We start from the raw sequence: 18,522 nt of genomic DNA, 5'->3' as shown, positions 1-18,522 counted from the left end.
ACGTCGCTTTCCAACGGTCCAACAGTCATCGAAAACTAAACTTTCGGCACAGGCGTGAAAAAATAATTAAAATCATCGTTTTTCGTTAACTAGGTATCTAATTTCTTAATTTCTATTACGATTTTAAGATTTTCTTTACATATTTTTAAACATTATATTTGATTTAATTTTATATTTGTCATTTGTTAATTTTAGTAGGTAAGTAATTTTAATAATATTGCAATCAGTTTTTTTATAATGGTTGTCGCTTGACTGTTATCCTCATTATAATCGCACGATACCGCTTTTTTATACGATCATTTTTCGTTCCCATAAAATTGTGCGTCGTAAAAGTACCGATTGCGAAACCGACGAAACGGACTCCAGAGTACCAGGAGCGCAGGGGCTGGTCGCCACTCGTTCTCGGTTTCCGTATCGTAGGTCGGCGGTCGCAGTGCCAGTAAATACTTTGTAAATACGTTGTAAATACGTCCAACAGCAATCATAATCACAGCATACGTTCAACATATATTTTCATTGTTTCCTAATATTTATATTTTCTAACCTTTACAATGTTTCTACAATATCACTGCAACATATCCACAATGTTACTACAACACTCTCGCGAGTCAAATGGAGCCAAATGGAGTCAAATGGAGCTATATTCCAATAGCTGATAGAGACGTTTTTAGAAACTTTTAGTACCTAATTATTTTTAATAAGATTGATTATTAAATATTATTAATAAGCTTTTTACTTTAAATATTATATTACTTATATATTTTAATTTCATTCGTTGAATTATTTGGTAGATCCCGGTACAAAACAACCAATTTTTAGATTCTGAGCGGAGTGATGATAAATTATATTGATTTTACAATGATGTTAGTTTTTTTGTGTTTGTTATCACCTTTTAGATCAGTAAAAATGCTTCAGTTTTCAACTTTGAGGGCGGGTTCTGGTAGTAAATTTGATGTAGTTGGTACTTGGAGTGGTCAAAAGTAAAATTCCTATTAATATTCACAATAATCGAGCAAAATTAAAAAAAATTAAAGAATAATGGCATTTTTACGCAAAATTAGTTTTTTTGGTGTAACTTAAAAACAAATAACCGTAGATACTTAAAATGTTCACCAAAAATGTATATTAGTATTTCGTTTTTTCGTTTGCGTAACAAAATTTTCAAAATATTTTGACATATAAAATTTTTGTTTTTTTTTAAATGCCGATAAAAAATATTTTGCAGGGTCAAAGCTTGAAAATGTTATACAATGATCTTAATAAGTTGTTTTTAAAACATTAAAGATGCATAGGCACGATCTGTTTTGAAGGCATTTGACAACATTTTCAAAATTACAAACATTTCTTAGTCATTTTGTAGATAAAATGCATAAAATGTTAAATTTCTTAAAGCTTGGGATTGAAAATGTAAAACTAGGTTTCTCATAAGTCATAACTAGTTTATATACAGTAACCAAAAAATCTTAAAAAATATAATTATTTTGTTGTAATTTAAAAATATTATTTTTGGGTATAGGTACTTGAAACTTTTATAGTGGGTACCTATATATTATTATATTTTATATACACAATGCATTATTTTCGGCAAAAATGTATTCAACCTAAGCCGTATAACTAATAGTAAAATAAATTAATTTAATAACAATAAAAATATATCATAAAATATATTTATTAATATATGTATAGGTTAAACTGGCTGATAGGCAAAGTTTTTGCCATCTCCTGTTAAAAACTGATTGGACCCCACTTCTACCCGTACTATATATTTCCCACTATAATAGTATGATTATCTATAAAATATGTACTGTGGATATAATGACATATAGATATAATATGTACAGTTATGTATATACACATATTATTATAATAGTTAATAATTGAGACCAAAATATAATCCAGAATCCATGCCAATGTTTGGAAATAATCAAACTTGCATAATGTTAACCGAAGACAGTCTACTTCGCTGGGACCTGTTGCTGATCTTGCGAGGAGTACTCTTCTTCAATAATTCCCTCATCACCTTCGTCAAATTCGTACTCCGCGCCCGTATCCTCCTCGTTCCGATTGTCCTGCTGTTCCAGCCACAATTTTATCTCACCGTCCATCTCGTCGAAGTTATATGGGAAAAACTTAATAGCATCATCGATGCCCACTTCGTGATTCGGGCTCACGTATATCGGACCAATGTCGACCAACCGCAACAGACTCTTGTCCTTGTCGTCCATAAGCACAGACAACACCAATTTAGCCTCTTTGCTATATAAAAAATATAATATTTGTATTTATTATACCTACTTTACGAGTATATAGATAAAATTAAAAAAAAAAAATCAGTAACACAATTATTATCTTAGCGCAGATATGGAAAAATTTAAAATTTAAAACTAAAAATGTGTTTAATAATATAATATACGGTGTTTCTTTTCATGTTTGACCACATCAAAAATTTTTTTTCCATTTAATATTTTTTAAATTCGAATTTTTATAATAGATAATAATAAATTTGATAGTACTATAATGGTAAATCAACAATAACATAGGCACTACCGTGAAATAATGATTAATATCTAAATATCATCACGAGATAAATCATGGTTAAACTCAAACCATCAATGTATTATTGAAAATTTTATGAATAGACTTATTAGTTATTACTTATTATTGTTATTCGTGTCCTCCAGTAGGATAAGCCCGTGTGCTGTTGCCTGTTTATGTCTATTAATTATTATCAAGTATCTAAAAAACTATTTCTGGCACACATTTTCAAATTCAAATTCCAGAAAGCTAACATAAACGTCTAAAAAGTAAAAACTTTATAATAGATAATCATTAGATCAATTGGTATATTTGGCAAAAAACACGTCTAAAATACTACGTCGCGCGTGTGTTAAACAAAAACAGAAAATCACGGTATCGAATCCCCTTAAAAACAAAAACTGCGTAAATTACAGGAATGCTCAACAATCTGATAATCATCACGAATTGTTAGTTTAAAAATAAAATATATATTTCGTAGTTCATATATCTAATATTTTTTTGTAAACCATTAACTATTCTGTTTTAATGGCTACCTAACCGATCTTAATTCGTATTTATTTAATCTTAATAGGTATATTTAAGCACTATATTGTTATAATAATATAAGATACCTACCCAACCTTGTCCATGCCATATACAGACAACAATTCAGGGTCTTTACACAGCAGCTTGGGGTTTTCAGGATCGGCGCTACGGAAAAACCCGTAGTAGATGACTGTGTCTTCCAGATCCTCAATGATCGGTAACACGGCGTTTGATTTGTTGATATCAAAAATGATAAGGTACTGCAAAGTAATACGCCGTATATGTGTGTAAGTGAGTGTATGACAAAATATAGGTAATTTGTTTTGGAAATGCGCCTCTGTGACCAGTGCAACAAATAAGTAATATAATAATTAATAACATTATCGGTTTCTGTTTATATACCGTAATATATAGGAAACAAAAAATATCTACCGGCTACCAAGCATCTGTTAGTTCTCTAACCTGTGGTAAAGGTGGCTGGGGTGCGATGTATCCATTGTTTCGGCAGAATTTGTCGAACAAAATGGTGAGTGCTGAAGCTTTACCCAAAGGATTTCTAGGGGTATATATTGATGGTATTTTTTGTCCGTATTCGTCTACTGCCGCATGTAAATCTGCAAGTCTATATTAAATATGGTCACTAACTGAAGTGACATTACCGACTAAATTGTTGTTACATATGTATTAAAAAAACATTAAAATACGAGTGTCCTACAAAAATTAACCTAATGAATATAATATAGGTATACACATTTATGAATTAAAAATATGTCACTTTATAATTTCTTAATTTAAATAAAAATGTTTTAATAAAGTTTAATAAATAAAGTTTTGTACCAAAATTTATTAATTTGGTGTCATGAATAATAATATACACTATATACGTAAATACTAAATAACAATATTTATGCACATACACAGAAAGTACATGAGTGGTTCCTCATAACTCATAAGTAGTTAATTTACCTATTAAAGAATATCAAAAATATATATATCTAGTCAGAATTTTATTTTATAAGCATTAAGTGTTTAAATTTGACAAATTTAGTCAAAATTATGAAAATTTACATAATTTTGTAGTTAAAAATGCATAAAATGTTCGATTTTTATAGCTATAACTTAAAGGATTAACAATTCAAAACAAGGTTTCTCATAAGTATTGTATACTGTAATAACCACTTTTTTTTTATAGACATTTTAAGTTCATATTTGGACGAAGTAAAATATATTAACAAAGAATAACAATTTTAGTTATTTTCTTGTAATTTAAAAATAGTATTCGTTGTAGGTACATGAAACATTTAATATATATTATTATATTTTATACACATAATGACAATATTTCAGATGCAATGTTTTAAGCAAAAATTAATTCAACCGACTACTTACTATTAATAAATTAGATTATACCTACTTAAATAACAATATAAATATTAAATAATAATATATCATATAATATATTTAGTAATATTATTAATTAGTAATACATAGTCTTCGCTCAGAATCGTTTTTCGTATACAATGATATAATATTGTTGAATTAAAATTTAGTATATCCATTACAATTTACAGTGACCCCACACGACACCTAGTGTACAGCAGAGCACGGTGGCGTGTATCATAAAAAAAGTAGTGTTGCTCAAATAATTGTAGGTAACCTACCCCTCATAATATTGTTATACTGAGTACTGACCTATAAAATATCGTATTTTTCTTCTTTCAATACCCACCCACCCATATTTAAGGTGTGCCTGAGCAAAACTTGAACACTATAATATATGTTACACGCTACTGGCAGAGTGGTACCCAGGGCTACCTAAAGGGCCATGCACCTTTTTGTAATAATATTTTATTTTAAAATTAAATAAAATTAAAATTTTCTTAAATGCTACGTTAACGCGTATACATTACCACACATAGTATACCATACCTAGTAGGCAACATACATGATACGTACTTAGTTTAGTACTTACTACTTAGTTTAGGTACTTACGAATTCGGACTAGGGTTTAATGGGCTTCCGTCACCGTAAATTATGTTGCTCAACTTTAACTCTATTTCTCCCATTAAGTCCGGAACAGGTGCATTTTCGGCTGCTTCTTCGGCAGTGGTATCGCGTTTGACAGTAGGCATTGACAACATTACAGAATATACTTTTTTACTCAACAGCTCATCGACCAATTCTTGCGAAAAACTTTCCAAAAACTCTTTTTCCATAAAAAACAACTACAACGGTAAGATGATATATAATTCATATACCTATAATTTTCAATCGACAAACTAGTCAATGAAACAATAGACAACCGAATAGTATAATTCGAAATGTGCAATAATCAGTTTATATCTTGATGCCATTTGTCTATATGAGTATATATATGGTATATATTATATGGTATATATACATGAGTATATATATGGTATATATATATAGTACCTATATGAGAATTTTAGTCCGAAATATTTAGTTGTATTACATGCATAATATATACCTACCATATAATACATATTGACATATTGTAAAAATATTCGGTAGATTATATTGTATTAAATTTTTTTTTTATGTTACTAAAATATTTTGCTATTATTATTTCATCAAATTGTTTTGTTCCTGTCTAAGATATACATTTTTTTGGTTATATTTTATGATTTTTCAATATCATCGAATATTTTTACTGGCTATATTATTATCCTTACTGACCGTAATATTTAAAAAATGATTATATTTACCTGGTACAAACTATCTTCCGTCAAATTCACTTCTTTAGCTTCAATAACGATCAGTTCCTCATACTTACTAGCACATGAATTGGCCACCTCACACACCCTTTTTTGTATCATCTCAGGTTCAGGAGGTTCTTCGAGCTCTTCGGCGCCATCTTCGATTGGTTTTTCCACCATTATGTATTTAACTGTGTGAGGGAAAAACATGACACACGTTTGCATTTGGATGGTATACGAAAATTGTTTCAAAGCCCGTTCTCTTACTTTCATCATTCTTTTATCTGAAATCATCGAATTTATAAGTTGTGTTAAATTGCAGAACTACCCACTTGTACCATTTCATAATAGGAGAAATGTATGAGAATTTATTAAAAATATATAGGTATCCCAACGGCTATTGGGCTGACTACATTACCTAGGTATATTAGATTTTAATATTATAACTATCTATATTATATAATATTATACACGGATTAATATTATTTAGTTATTTTTTATGACTGCAAACTGCAGTTTAATAAGCAGTGAGCCAACAACATAACTGAGTATTGAGTATAAATAATCAAAAGTCAAAAAATAAAAACAACACAAACCTCTAATTATTTTTTCTTTCTTTGATTTCTGTTTTTGATAGTTTTCAACTTCCATTAGTCTTTTTTTTTCCTCATCAGTCACTTTACTTATTGGTATCTTAATTTATAACAATTTAATATTTGGGTATAACTCAACGTTAATAATTGTCCATGCACATAAATACAAATTCTCTATTGTATACTCACAAATTCCTTATAAATTTCTCCATTCTTGTACTTAACATACTGATCCAACTCCTCCACTATTGATTGTGTTATTCTAGAAGCATCGGCGCCAATAATGACTTTAACCAATTTCCCATCCTTTTTTTTATAATTAATGAAGAAATCAAAAGTTATAGTAAGTACGTTAAATATTATTTATTTTAAATATATTTAAAATTATGTTTTACTCACTATTAATAATCAATATATATACTTACAAAAAAAAACATCCAATGTGGTTCACTTTTATGTCGAAATCTTTCTAACACGTTTATTTCGTCAGATTTTGCCTACAATTGTATTATCTTAGTGAAACAAAATTTTGGATTCTGAGCGGAGCATTAAATGTATTGATTTTACAATGATGTGTGTTATTTTTTGTTTGTTTGTATGTACTATATGTACACGGTATACAGAAGAAAAAATGCTTAGATTTTTAGACTTTCGGTACATGTACATATTTACTGGTAGGAAATAATATCTTATTGGTAACTTTTGGAAGGTAAAATTAAAAATTCCCAGTACTTTTTTTAATAATTGCAGGGAAAAACAAACGGGAATTTTTAAGAAAAACCAGTTTTCAACAAAATCGATTCATTAAAACAAATAACTGTAGTGACCAAGTGAATTAAATGTAAACATAATAATATAATATATTTATAATAAGTTTATATCAGTATTTTCAATACATGTAATTAAAAAAATGTTTGACTCTTTATTAGCTATTTAATATTTATAGATAATTGTAATTTTGGATTTTTTTCTATCAAGGGGGCTCCACTCGATGAATAAAAAGTGACTTTAGACCAAAAAGCCAGACAAAACAGGAGGAATTTGGTTTGACGGATTTTAATTTTTAAAACAGATTATGGTTGATTAACAAGTTTACTAGGTTTCCATCGAGGTGATTTTTAATATTCCAATTATTGTTAGTGACATATTGCATATTAATGTGATAATATAAATACAAAAATATCATATTATTTTTTTAGATATCAAAGCTGAAAAAATAGATATTTAAAATCACTTTGATGGAAACCTAGTAAACTTTATTAAAAATATTAAAACAAACGAAATTTATGTTTAGATTGGTCAAATCTACATTAGTTTTGACTTTTGATAAAACCGACTGGAGCCCCCTTAAAGTCAATAAGATAAAATACCTTTGTTTAAAATGCTTGAAAAATTAATTCAAGGTTCTTCACAAATTTGTATTACTATTAATATTTTTTATGAGCGTCTGAAGTATAATTTTCGACAAAATATTTTCATGCGTAAAATAAAGATTTAAGTTTTTTTATGTAATTTGAAACGAATAAGTGAATACTCATAGATACTTGACATTTTTATCAAATGTTTGCATTATTATATTGTATATATAGTCTTATTTTAAAATATTTTGATTCTTTTTGAGCTATTTATAGACTTAGAGAATTAAAATACTTTATATATCTACAATCTAAACATTTTATTAAAAAATAAAAAATGTACAGCTTTGCTGTTTGGTGTACAGTAGGTTACAAGTGGGTAACTGTAATGGAAGGTGTTATATTTGAATTTAATGATATAAAATCATTTTATACGAAAAGCTATTCTTAGCAAAGATAATCTGTCAGTCTATGATATTACTAAGTATATTTGATGATATTATTGTGATTAAAGTAATTTATTTTACTATTAGGCATTAGTAGGTAGGTACCTATAAGTTACAACAGTAGGTTAAATTCATTTTTATCAAAAAAATTACATTTGAAAATGTCATTGTGTTTATAAAATATAATAATATAGGTACTCTGAGAGTTTCATATAGATACTTACCCACGAATAATATTTTTAAACTACAACAAAATAACTAAAATCGTAATTCTTGGTTTTAATATATAATTTCGTCCAAATTTGATCTAAAAAAGTCTATACAAAATAACTGTGTTTATATATTTTTTAGATTTTTTGGTTACAGTATGAATAATTTATGAGAATTCTTGTTTTTTCAATCCTTAGCTATAATTCCACATTTGTGGTGAATTTTTCACAAAATGTCTAATATTTGGAAAAACTTTAATAGATTTCTAACTGAAAAATAGTTTGAAAATTTTCAAAATTTGAACTTTCAACGAATATAAAAATAATCGTGCATATTAATATTTAATATTTTTGGACTTACTATATAATCATTTGTTTTAGAATTGCACCAAAAACCAAAATCTGATTTTGCGTAAAAATTCCCGGATTTCCTTAATTTTTGTTTTGTTTAACCCTGCGCTTTTAAAAACTATTGAACATTTTGATCCCTTCCGAATGCACCAACTAGATTCACTTTCCCATCGAACAAGATACAGTTGAAGAAAATATAGTAGTTTAACTGCCTCAAACAATGATGACTGACACAAAAAAAAAAAAATTAAAATAAAAACACACATCATTTTAAAATCAATGCATTCATCGTTCCGCTCAAAATGTAAAATGTTAATTAATTTTTTATTTGAAAAAATATGCCAATTTTCGTTTTTTTTAATTAACTTTTTAACATTTTAATTCAGACGCTCATAAAATATTATTGTAGATTTTCGCTCAACTTTTTTTAAATTCCAGTCTCCATTAACATAATTTTATGAGGAACGTTGTATTAAGTTTTCAAGTTTAAAAACTTGACCAGGAGAATTGACCAACTGAAAAAATTTTTATCCACAATATTTAAAAAAAACTAATTAAACACGAAAGTTTCTTATGCCTATAAATAGCGCAAAAAGAGTCGCATTATTTCTAAAATGTTATGGTGCATAGAAATTGCTATATAATATAAACATTCAGTAAAAATTTCATCTATATTCATAGTTTCGTAAATTTTTTTAGAGTTACACTAAGAAACAAAATCAATTTTTTCAAAAAAAATTCTCAGTTTTTCCTTTTTTTTGGATTGTTTTTCCTGACACTTACTGTGACCTACTACACCACACCTTTCTTTTGAGCTCCCAAAGTACCAATTAGATTCACTTTCTTACCAGAAAAGATGCTGTTGAAGAAAATTGAATCATTTTTACTGTCCCAAAATGTGATCAGTTCTTAATGACAGACACAAAAAAAAGACATATAATTGTAAAATCAATACATTAATTGCTCCTTTTAATTCTTGTAAATTCTAATCAAGTTTACCACTTAAACTTCATTCATTATTCCCCCATGTACTTTTGAAATTATAAATAAACTAATGAAAAGAAAATAATTTTTTTTTTCCATCGAAACTACACAAACATAATAAGTAATAACAAATAAAATTTATATTACCACACTGTTGTATACTATACGTATGTCATTGAGTAGGCCACTGTAATAGATGTGTTACATTTTAGTTCAATAATAAATCATTGCATACGACCAAAAACAGTTCTGAGCGTAGATGGTCTATCAGCCTATTTTTTGTTGTTTTTTTATGATAATTTTAAAAACTACTGGGAAATTTCTAATTTTGACAAACCCCCACAAATACAAACTAGATCCAATTTTCTACCAGAAACTTCACTCGAAGTTGATGATTGAATGATATATTTTCAAATTTTTAATATATTGTATATTACCTACGTACCTATACAACTAATTTATTTATTGTATTACTTGTAAGTTCATACTGTAAATAAACCTTTGATTTCTTTAAATATAAAATTATATTTCCATTCTTAAAAAAACTTTTAAGTGAAAAACATTATCAAATTAAATTATTACAACTTTTTCAATCAATTATACGTTTAATATGCATACCAATATCTAGATAGAAAGATCGATAGAAACAGTGTTATATTATTTAAGATGTAGGTAGGTAATTGGTAATTGGTAAATTGGTTTGACTTTTGCTATAGGTATATTTTAATTGGTCATGTAGTTTATACAATATTGAACATATAATAGGTATAGAATATTTACTATGGCGTAATGTAGATTTTCGTTTCCTAATTCCATTTTGATTTTTTTTAAGTATGTCGTCATTGGTATACAAGGGCCGCACCATTCAGCATATACGTCAATGACTAAAATAATAAACAAATTACTAAATAATAATAAATTATAATATTTTGGTTATTAATTTATCATTGTATGTTTTCTTACCATACATTCCTTGGTGTTCCATAACTTTTGTCCAATCATCATTGTTATTAATTTCTTCTTGAAGCACTGTTGGCCCCCCTCTTCTAGCCATTCGTACGGGTTATTATTATTATTTCTCTTATTCTGATTACCCTGTAAATTATATTTTATTATTAAAAATATATTAGGTCAAGTATTTAAATTTAAAACATAAATTGATCACACATACAATGTACCTAAACTGGCTAAACTTATATTTGTAACTTTTAGGCTCATCACATTTCGACCGTTTTTGGCGAAAGTTTCAGGGATTGATCTTATAGAGATATCGAGAAAGTTTAGAGAGTAATTTGAACATGTAAGTTCGAAAATATACCAAGTACTATATCCATAATCCAACCTACCACAGTCCAATTTTGCCAATCTCGGTCGAATTAGTTAAAAAATCGAAGTGCTGAAGTGCACTGATCCCGATTTGTCCGTGAACTGATGCACACCACAACTACCGAGATAAGTACACCAATTTTGTTCATTTTTTTCCCGGGTGAAGGCAGAATTTAGGTAGGTACTAGGTACAACTAGTATTATATATTAAATATTTATATAATTGTTTATAAAAAATTTAAATGTGCATGTCATGCAGACATGTAGTTCTTCAATAATTTATTTTCGTCTTAATACTGTATAAATGTATAATACGTATTAATAATCGTATTGACATGAAATCAAGTACAATTTATTAGAGTAAAACAGTTAAATACCTGACACCATGTTTTGTAACAACTTAATTACGAAGGAAAGAACTTAGTGAGACATACGGTATACTTAAGTATATTCTAATTTATTAAGAAAAAAATGTGTTTGTACAACGACAACGACATTACTACTATATTATGAAATACAACAATTAAGACTTTCTTGGACAGTTTTTCCTTATCTTTATATATATATATATTTTTTCTGTCGGTGTGTGTATTCAAACTCCTAAACGGCTATACCAATTTTGATGAAATTTTTTGTTTATGTTTGAGTGGGTCCTTGAATGGTTTGGATTCACAATTGGACCCGGTAGGCCCAACCCGGGGAGGTGCTCAAACAGGAATTTTTAGATTTACAATGGATATGTTTGTTTATAAATGGTTAGCTTTTGGTTATAGGAGAAATAATTAGTGGAAATTAATATTTATTTATTATTGGTTGCCATTGGTTATTCGGGCAGATCGGGTAAAAGTATGAACCAAATAGAATTTTCGCATATTGCCTACCAAGGTGGTTGAGTTCCAGGTGGCTAAGATTTGTCTTATACAAAATTCAATAGAACAAAATTAATTAATATTACTTAATTTTTATTTTTTAATTTGCATATTTTAATAAAAATGCATATGATTGCATATTATTTAGGTTTTTTCATTATTTGAAAAAAACTAATACAAAATCGTATTTATCTATGAAGATCTATAACTTGCATTTCTTAATGAATTGTGATACATATACAAATTTATAAACTAACATGGTCGTTTATTTCGGTAATTACATCACGTAAAAGATAAGTTTTTATCTTAATAGGCTTGTGGACTATATTATGGTTGTTGCTAATCTTTATTTTTCGTGTAGATACAACATTTTATATTTAGTATTTTAGTATAACATTTACAAAAACAACTTAAAAGAATGACGATAGTTCAATTAGTTCAAAGTTAAGTTGCTATGACAATTTGTTGAAAAATTGTCTATGGAAATTTTCAAAACTGATGGTAAAATACTTTATTATATTATTTACGATCAATTTTTATACAAAAACTATTTAATGTTTGATAGAATTTAAAATACTTATATTTTTATTGCATATAAATCCCAGCACTATTCATCACAGACATTAAGGTAATACTTATTTAATGTAGTAAATATAAAATAAAAATAAATAATTATCACACTGGTAGATCATTATCATTGTTGCTCTGTTCAGCAGCGATAACATAAAACATATTTTAAAAACGTACTGCATTCGATCACGCACTCCGTGATATTATTATTAATACCTGAATGATCAACCCAATAAATGACAATATTAAATTATGTTATATTAGCTTCAGTAAAACGTTTAAAAATTCTGATTTGACACTATCGTGCCGCCCAGGCAGTGGACACTGGTGGTAGAAAGTTATCTGACAACGACCGCATAGTATTATAGTAAGTATCTTAGGATTATAGTAAGTACGTTAAATTTAACAAAATTAATATTATATTTTATATGTATGTTCATTTTCCCATCAGCTGATTGTCCTTGTCCACCCAAATATTGAGTGTCGGTCGATTGTTGTTGTCCGGTCGATCGGTTATCGGTCGTCGGTCGAATGACCCTACCCCTCTGCCTTGAACCCAATGCCTTGAAAATACCGTATTTACGTCTATACAGCATGCCGTAATAGGGACTCGTCGAGATAATTATTTTCAACTAATATTACGGTGATTAGCAGCCGGTGAACTTCCGGAAAGTTATCTCGAAAACGCGATAATCACTCGCATAATATAACAAATTATTTTCCTGCATGCAGAACGGGCTGTGCAATCCTCGAATATCGTCGTTGTTATTGTTTAGCACACACACGGCCTTGTCGGCGATAGATTAAAATTCGTAATTATAACACTTTTACATCATACGTGGTAGAGGGTATAATACTATAATATATTATATATCTATTAAGGTTAATATTAGAAAATATAGCCTACGCATAACATTCTATGCGTAACGTCGCAGTAAACGATATTGGGTGGTTAAATAATACTATATCTGGTTACTGGTTAGTGGTTACTATGTATAAACCATAATTAATAGGTACTCACAGTTAATTATTGAAATAACAGGAACTTATAATTATGAAATTAAAAGTGATACGAGCACTGAACGCGGAGAACTAGTTTTATTTGTTTCTAGGTATTTTCTTCGAATTTCACGGTACCTACTGAAATAAAAAATAAGAAAATGTGTCGACAGTTTAATATGGCCCGAGACGTCTCCTATACCTTATATATTGTTTCCATGGATACAATGGCGGTGATATTATTCCACACGTTTAATTGCGTTAACAACACCTGTAATATACATATAAATACTAATGCCGGGTTCCATATAATCAATCACTAAACATGTAAATGTGTAACGAATCAATAATGAGCTTAAATATGATTTAGAGGCCCATGGTCCTTTACATTTTAGTGAACCATTAAATGTATACATTTTTATACAACCTGGCATAATAATATTAGTCGAATATATTAATATAGTATTATGGCTAGTTGTATGGTACCTGCAAATGTAATTTAAATTGGCGTAGAAATACCTAAAGGATAAAGTATAAAGTGGACATGAGCCATGGGGAAGAGATGCTTAGGAGGGCCCACCAGATGTTTTTCATGTTATATGTAATATTTTTTTTTATTACGATTGTTGATTACCTAGGTATTGAGTACGTATTGATATAGACACATATATAGTTAATAGTTAAATAATTATGACTTATAACTAACGAGTCATGTAAAAAACATGGCTGAGAACTTTAATGGTTCAAAATCGTTTAAACTCAGTGTCGATCATATCGTCAATATTGAAAAATGTTTTATCAAAAAGTATTGATAATGGTTATTGGAAAATTCGCTTAAAATAATGGGGCAATGATCTTACAATAATAGTTTTATGATATTTTTAATACCATGTCAACAACTCAAAAAACATAACAGGTGCACTATAATAGCCGATATATGTAAATAAATACGTCTTTTTAAAATGATATAAATATTTGTTTCATGTTTTATACTTATTTATTTGATGAAAAAATATTAAACGTATCTGTTACAGTGTTTCGACATAATTTATAGATAAAAAAAAATGAACGTATTACAAAATATTATAATAGTGTTTGTAGATGATTAGTGGCTAGGGCTGCTCCACGTCTTACAGGCGCATTAAAAATATTAGCCCCCTTGAAATTATTGTAATGGATTTCTGCCTATGCTCACACCCTATGTTATATGTATGAAATATTGGCGAAGTTTTACCAAGACTAACAAAAAAAGTCTAATTTTAGCCACCTGATTTGAATTAGTTGAATATAATTACATCAGAATCGAATTGCAATTAAACCTAGTTACACTTAAACCAAAACACACAAAGTAACTTGCATTCGTGTTCAATTCAAAGTAATACTTAAACTAATATAGAGGGCTTATTAGCTCCATCTGCAGTAAATTGAAGCGCAAATGGTTTCTTTTTTTCTGACGTCATAGTTATAATAATTGGACATTTTGTAAATTTTGAATTGAATAATAGCACATGTAAGCACATTTTCGTTATTTTAACGAATTTTCTTAAAATTTGAAATTGAAATGCTTATAAAAAAAATTGAGTAGGTACTTATAATATTATATTTATTTATTTTATTAGTTATACGGGCTTAGCCCTTTTTGACATTAACATTACATATTTGTGATAACAGACTTCGTTACAAAAGAAGAGAGACAAATTGTAACCTTGATATTTTTAAATAGTTATATAATTACAACTTAATATGTTAACCATATATATTATTAATAAATTGTTTACATTTATAATTTATCATTATTATTTTATAAGTACAGCGTTTTTCTAAAACTGTTGAGCTTTGCCGGTTATTACCTATATTATGTATTAAAAATAAACTATTATTATTAATTATTAATTAGACTTGAGTTGTTGTTTTATAGAGCATAATATAGTAGTAACACAAATTGTAATTGTTTTATACCTGTACATAATATAATATAATAGTATATATATATTATTATTAACGGTTGTCTCTCATTACTTATTATTTATATATGTTTAAAATGTTCTTAAACAAAGACACAAAGTATAGCCAACCTAAATAAGAACTATGTAAAATAAACAACAGATCAAAAACAATTGATAGAACCAAGCTTGGGTAAAAGTTAATGACATTTTTTAACTCAGGTAGTAAAACTATTTATTTTTTTCATTTAATTTAAATATAAATTTGAAATACATCAATTGAGTAAAAAATGCAATAAATCAATAGCGAACTATGTATTAAACTGAATACCTCAGAGGAGGAGACCGATTGGAAGACCAAAGCAGAGATGGATGGCCAAAAATAGGAGGGAACTAGGACAACTAGGGATTGACAATGCAAGCAGATCTGAAGGTTAGGATACGAAAAGATGTTTTTGTCAGACCTTACACTAAAAGTTTAGTTTTCGATGATGATTTAAGCGTTGGAAAGAGACCTTTTTCCGTTCAGTTGGCTGTAAAATGGAAATCCCAAAAAGTGCTAGACGCACATATCACGCGTTTCGGGTACTCAACTAGATACTGAAATCTATACCACTGTCCTTACAAAACATAAACTTTTGGTTACATCTTATATCCATATTATAACCTCCATGCATGACGCTTAAAATAAATAAAACCAAATCGTTTCTTTCATGAAATATTCTTTCGTAGAATAGTTTGGTTGTTGCATAGATCACTGCAATACCTTTTCTAAAAACATTAGATAGGTAGTATAATCGTTTTCAGTGTTGTAAATTGTTATTGTTTTATTTACTTTTGTCTATTATTTCTTGTCCAAAAATAATACTGTTTATTTTTATGTCCTTGCTTTTAAATAGGGGCCTAACTGGCCTAACTGGGGCATGATGAAAATTGTAAGTAAGTCATAACTCATAAATCATAATCAATTGATTACATTTCAATTTTTTCAACGCATGGTATATCAGTCTCTTGATATATTATTATTATTTAATATAAATGATTATAGCAGACCATTTATTTCTAATAAGAGCCACTTTAAATTCAATTGAACAATCAATACATTTATAATTGTTTCGGATAAAAATTGAATAAAACCATGTAAATACAAATGTATTGGTAGTTGGCACAAATAGTACTATTGTTATTTGGTTAATTGGCTTTGAATATAATTATATATACATTTATAATACCTCTAAAGTCAATACATTCAAGATCCAAATGTATTGTGTATAAAACTATTAACAAACAAGAAACTAAATATATTCTTCATTATTGTAAGTTATAGCCTATAGTAACTAACTTATATCATATATAGGTATAGTTATGTTTTTTATATAATTTATTGACAAAATTACAGTTTTTAACTTTAAGTACTATATTACTATATCAAGACATTATGTATTGTTAATATTATTATTATGTATTGCTTATTACTAGGTATATTATATATGAGTACCTACAGTTTAACCATGGAAATCAATTCACGTCATCACCACTTCTAAATCTGCCACCGCTATTACGACCGATGTAAGGTTCCTATATATTACAAAACGGGGTCGGAAATCTATTCGTCACGGAAACGGTTTGCCTTATTAGGTATCAATGGTATCATCCACCATCATTATTAGTTTGTACCTGTATAATATTATACACGCTTTATATTTTATTATACAACAATACAACATGGTCATAATGACCTATCTAGAATATCACCACGCGGCCCACTCTGTATACTCACTTGTCACGCGTATTGCATTAGACTCAATATGGTGTAAAATATAAAGGTGTATGTGTGTGTTTGTGTGTTTATTTACCTGCGTAAAATATAACTATAGGTAGCTAAAGAGACAAGAAAATGTCTATATAGATTTAGTGTGAATTTAAATTTCTATATATAATATATGTTATACACAGCCGTCGTCAGGTTATGATTATTATGATTATGTTTAATGTTATATTTTATCTACAGTGGCGTAAGGTCAGGTAGGGCAAGAGCCTAACGGAGCTAGTGTCTATTATCAGGTTATAAAAAATACTAGTTTTCAATTTCAAAGTTAATTTCATGAAAATTATGAAGTTTCACACTAATTGAGTACCTATTGTATAATGTTAGTTACACTGTAGGTATCAAGCACAGCAGTTTCGCTATCTGAAAATCTACACAGTTTTCTACTTCTATTTTTTGAAATCGATGTTTTTTTATCGGTCTAGTTTTCGCATATCAATAGGTAGTTCAAAATCGTTTCAAATTTGATAAGTTGATTTTAATTTGCATATATATTACCATTTAATTATTAATTTTGCTAATTGTATAAGGAAAATGCGAATTACCTGATTAGGCACTACCCGATTACCCTCGTGCCAAATTACATACGAAGGAACATGATCAAATGGGGCAAATGCGACATATTTTGTTGCATTAACAAAATAAACAAAATAGGCCTAAAAAAAAGTTTACGTATATCTATTATATATCACTATATAATATTATTTAAAGTAAAATGAAAACTCATCTTTTAATCTGACCTGAAAACATTTTTCTCTTTTTTTAAATAAAAAAAATTAACGAAATCCGACTATTCTACAGGGCGCGGGCGTGAGAGTTTTTCCTTACCCAGACAGTAACGTCATTTCAGTTTTTAAGAAAGGGGGCAAAATTTTTGACCGGCTCAAAATAAAACTGAAAAAAACCGCTCGCTAACAATTACATTAAAATTGCATTTTTATCTCAATACAAATAGCCTTCTTACATAATTTTATACTTACTAGTATCAAAGGTTACTATCATAAGTATAAGTTACCCATTTTTTTGAGAGATAACAATAACTAAATAATTAATACATATGTAGACTGTAGAATGATACTTAAATACCTTTAGCTACTATATGAAGGCCCAAAACTAGCCCATACCCGGCCCGACAGCGGCCCGCTCTTTACAAGGGGGGGAATGCCCAACCTACCCTCCTAAATTACGCCACTGCCTCCAGATAAACCCTCTAAATAGGTATCGAGCTGTAGATTAGTGAAAAGTATTATAATTAAGGTAGAAACTAAA

At 28.3% G+C, this 18,522-nt stretch overlaps 1 protein-coding gene across 1 annotated transcript; it reads right to left on the bottom strand.

Moving 5' to 3' along the window:
• Nucleotides 1-1,627: 1,627 nt before the first annotated feature.
• LOC132934607 (uncharacterized) lies at nt 1,628-6,901 on the bottom strand. The gene is made up of 8 exons (XM_061000942.1): nt 6,799-6,901; nt 6,563-6,679; nt 6,377-6,473; nt 5,790-6,064; nt 5,056-5,288; nt 3,526-3,685; nt 3,154-3,323; nt 1,628-2,256 (listed from the first exon to the last, which is right to left on the bottom strand). The coding sequence occupies exons 1-8, from the start codon at nt 6,808-6,810 to the stop codon at nt 1,956-1,958; spliced, it is 1,365 nt and encodes a 454-aa protein (XP_060856925.1). The 5' UTR covers nt 6,811-6,901; the 3' UTR covers nt 1,628-1,955.
• Nucleotides 6,902-18,522: the final 11,621 nt, after the last annotated feature.

This window comes from Metopolophium dirhodum, chromosome 1 (genome assembly GCF_019925205.1).
Source record: "Metopolophium dirhodum isolate CAU chromosome 1, ASM1992520v1, whole genome shotgun sequence".
Lineage (NCBI taxonomy): Eukaryota > Metazoa > Arthropoda > Insecta > Hemiptera > Aphididae > Metopolophium > Metopolophium dirhodum.
Note: the sequence above shows the minus strand (reverse complement) of the source record. Positions and strands in the feature narration are given on the sequence as shown.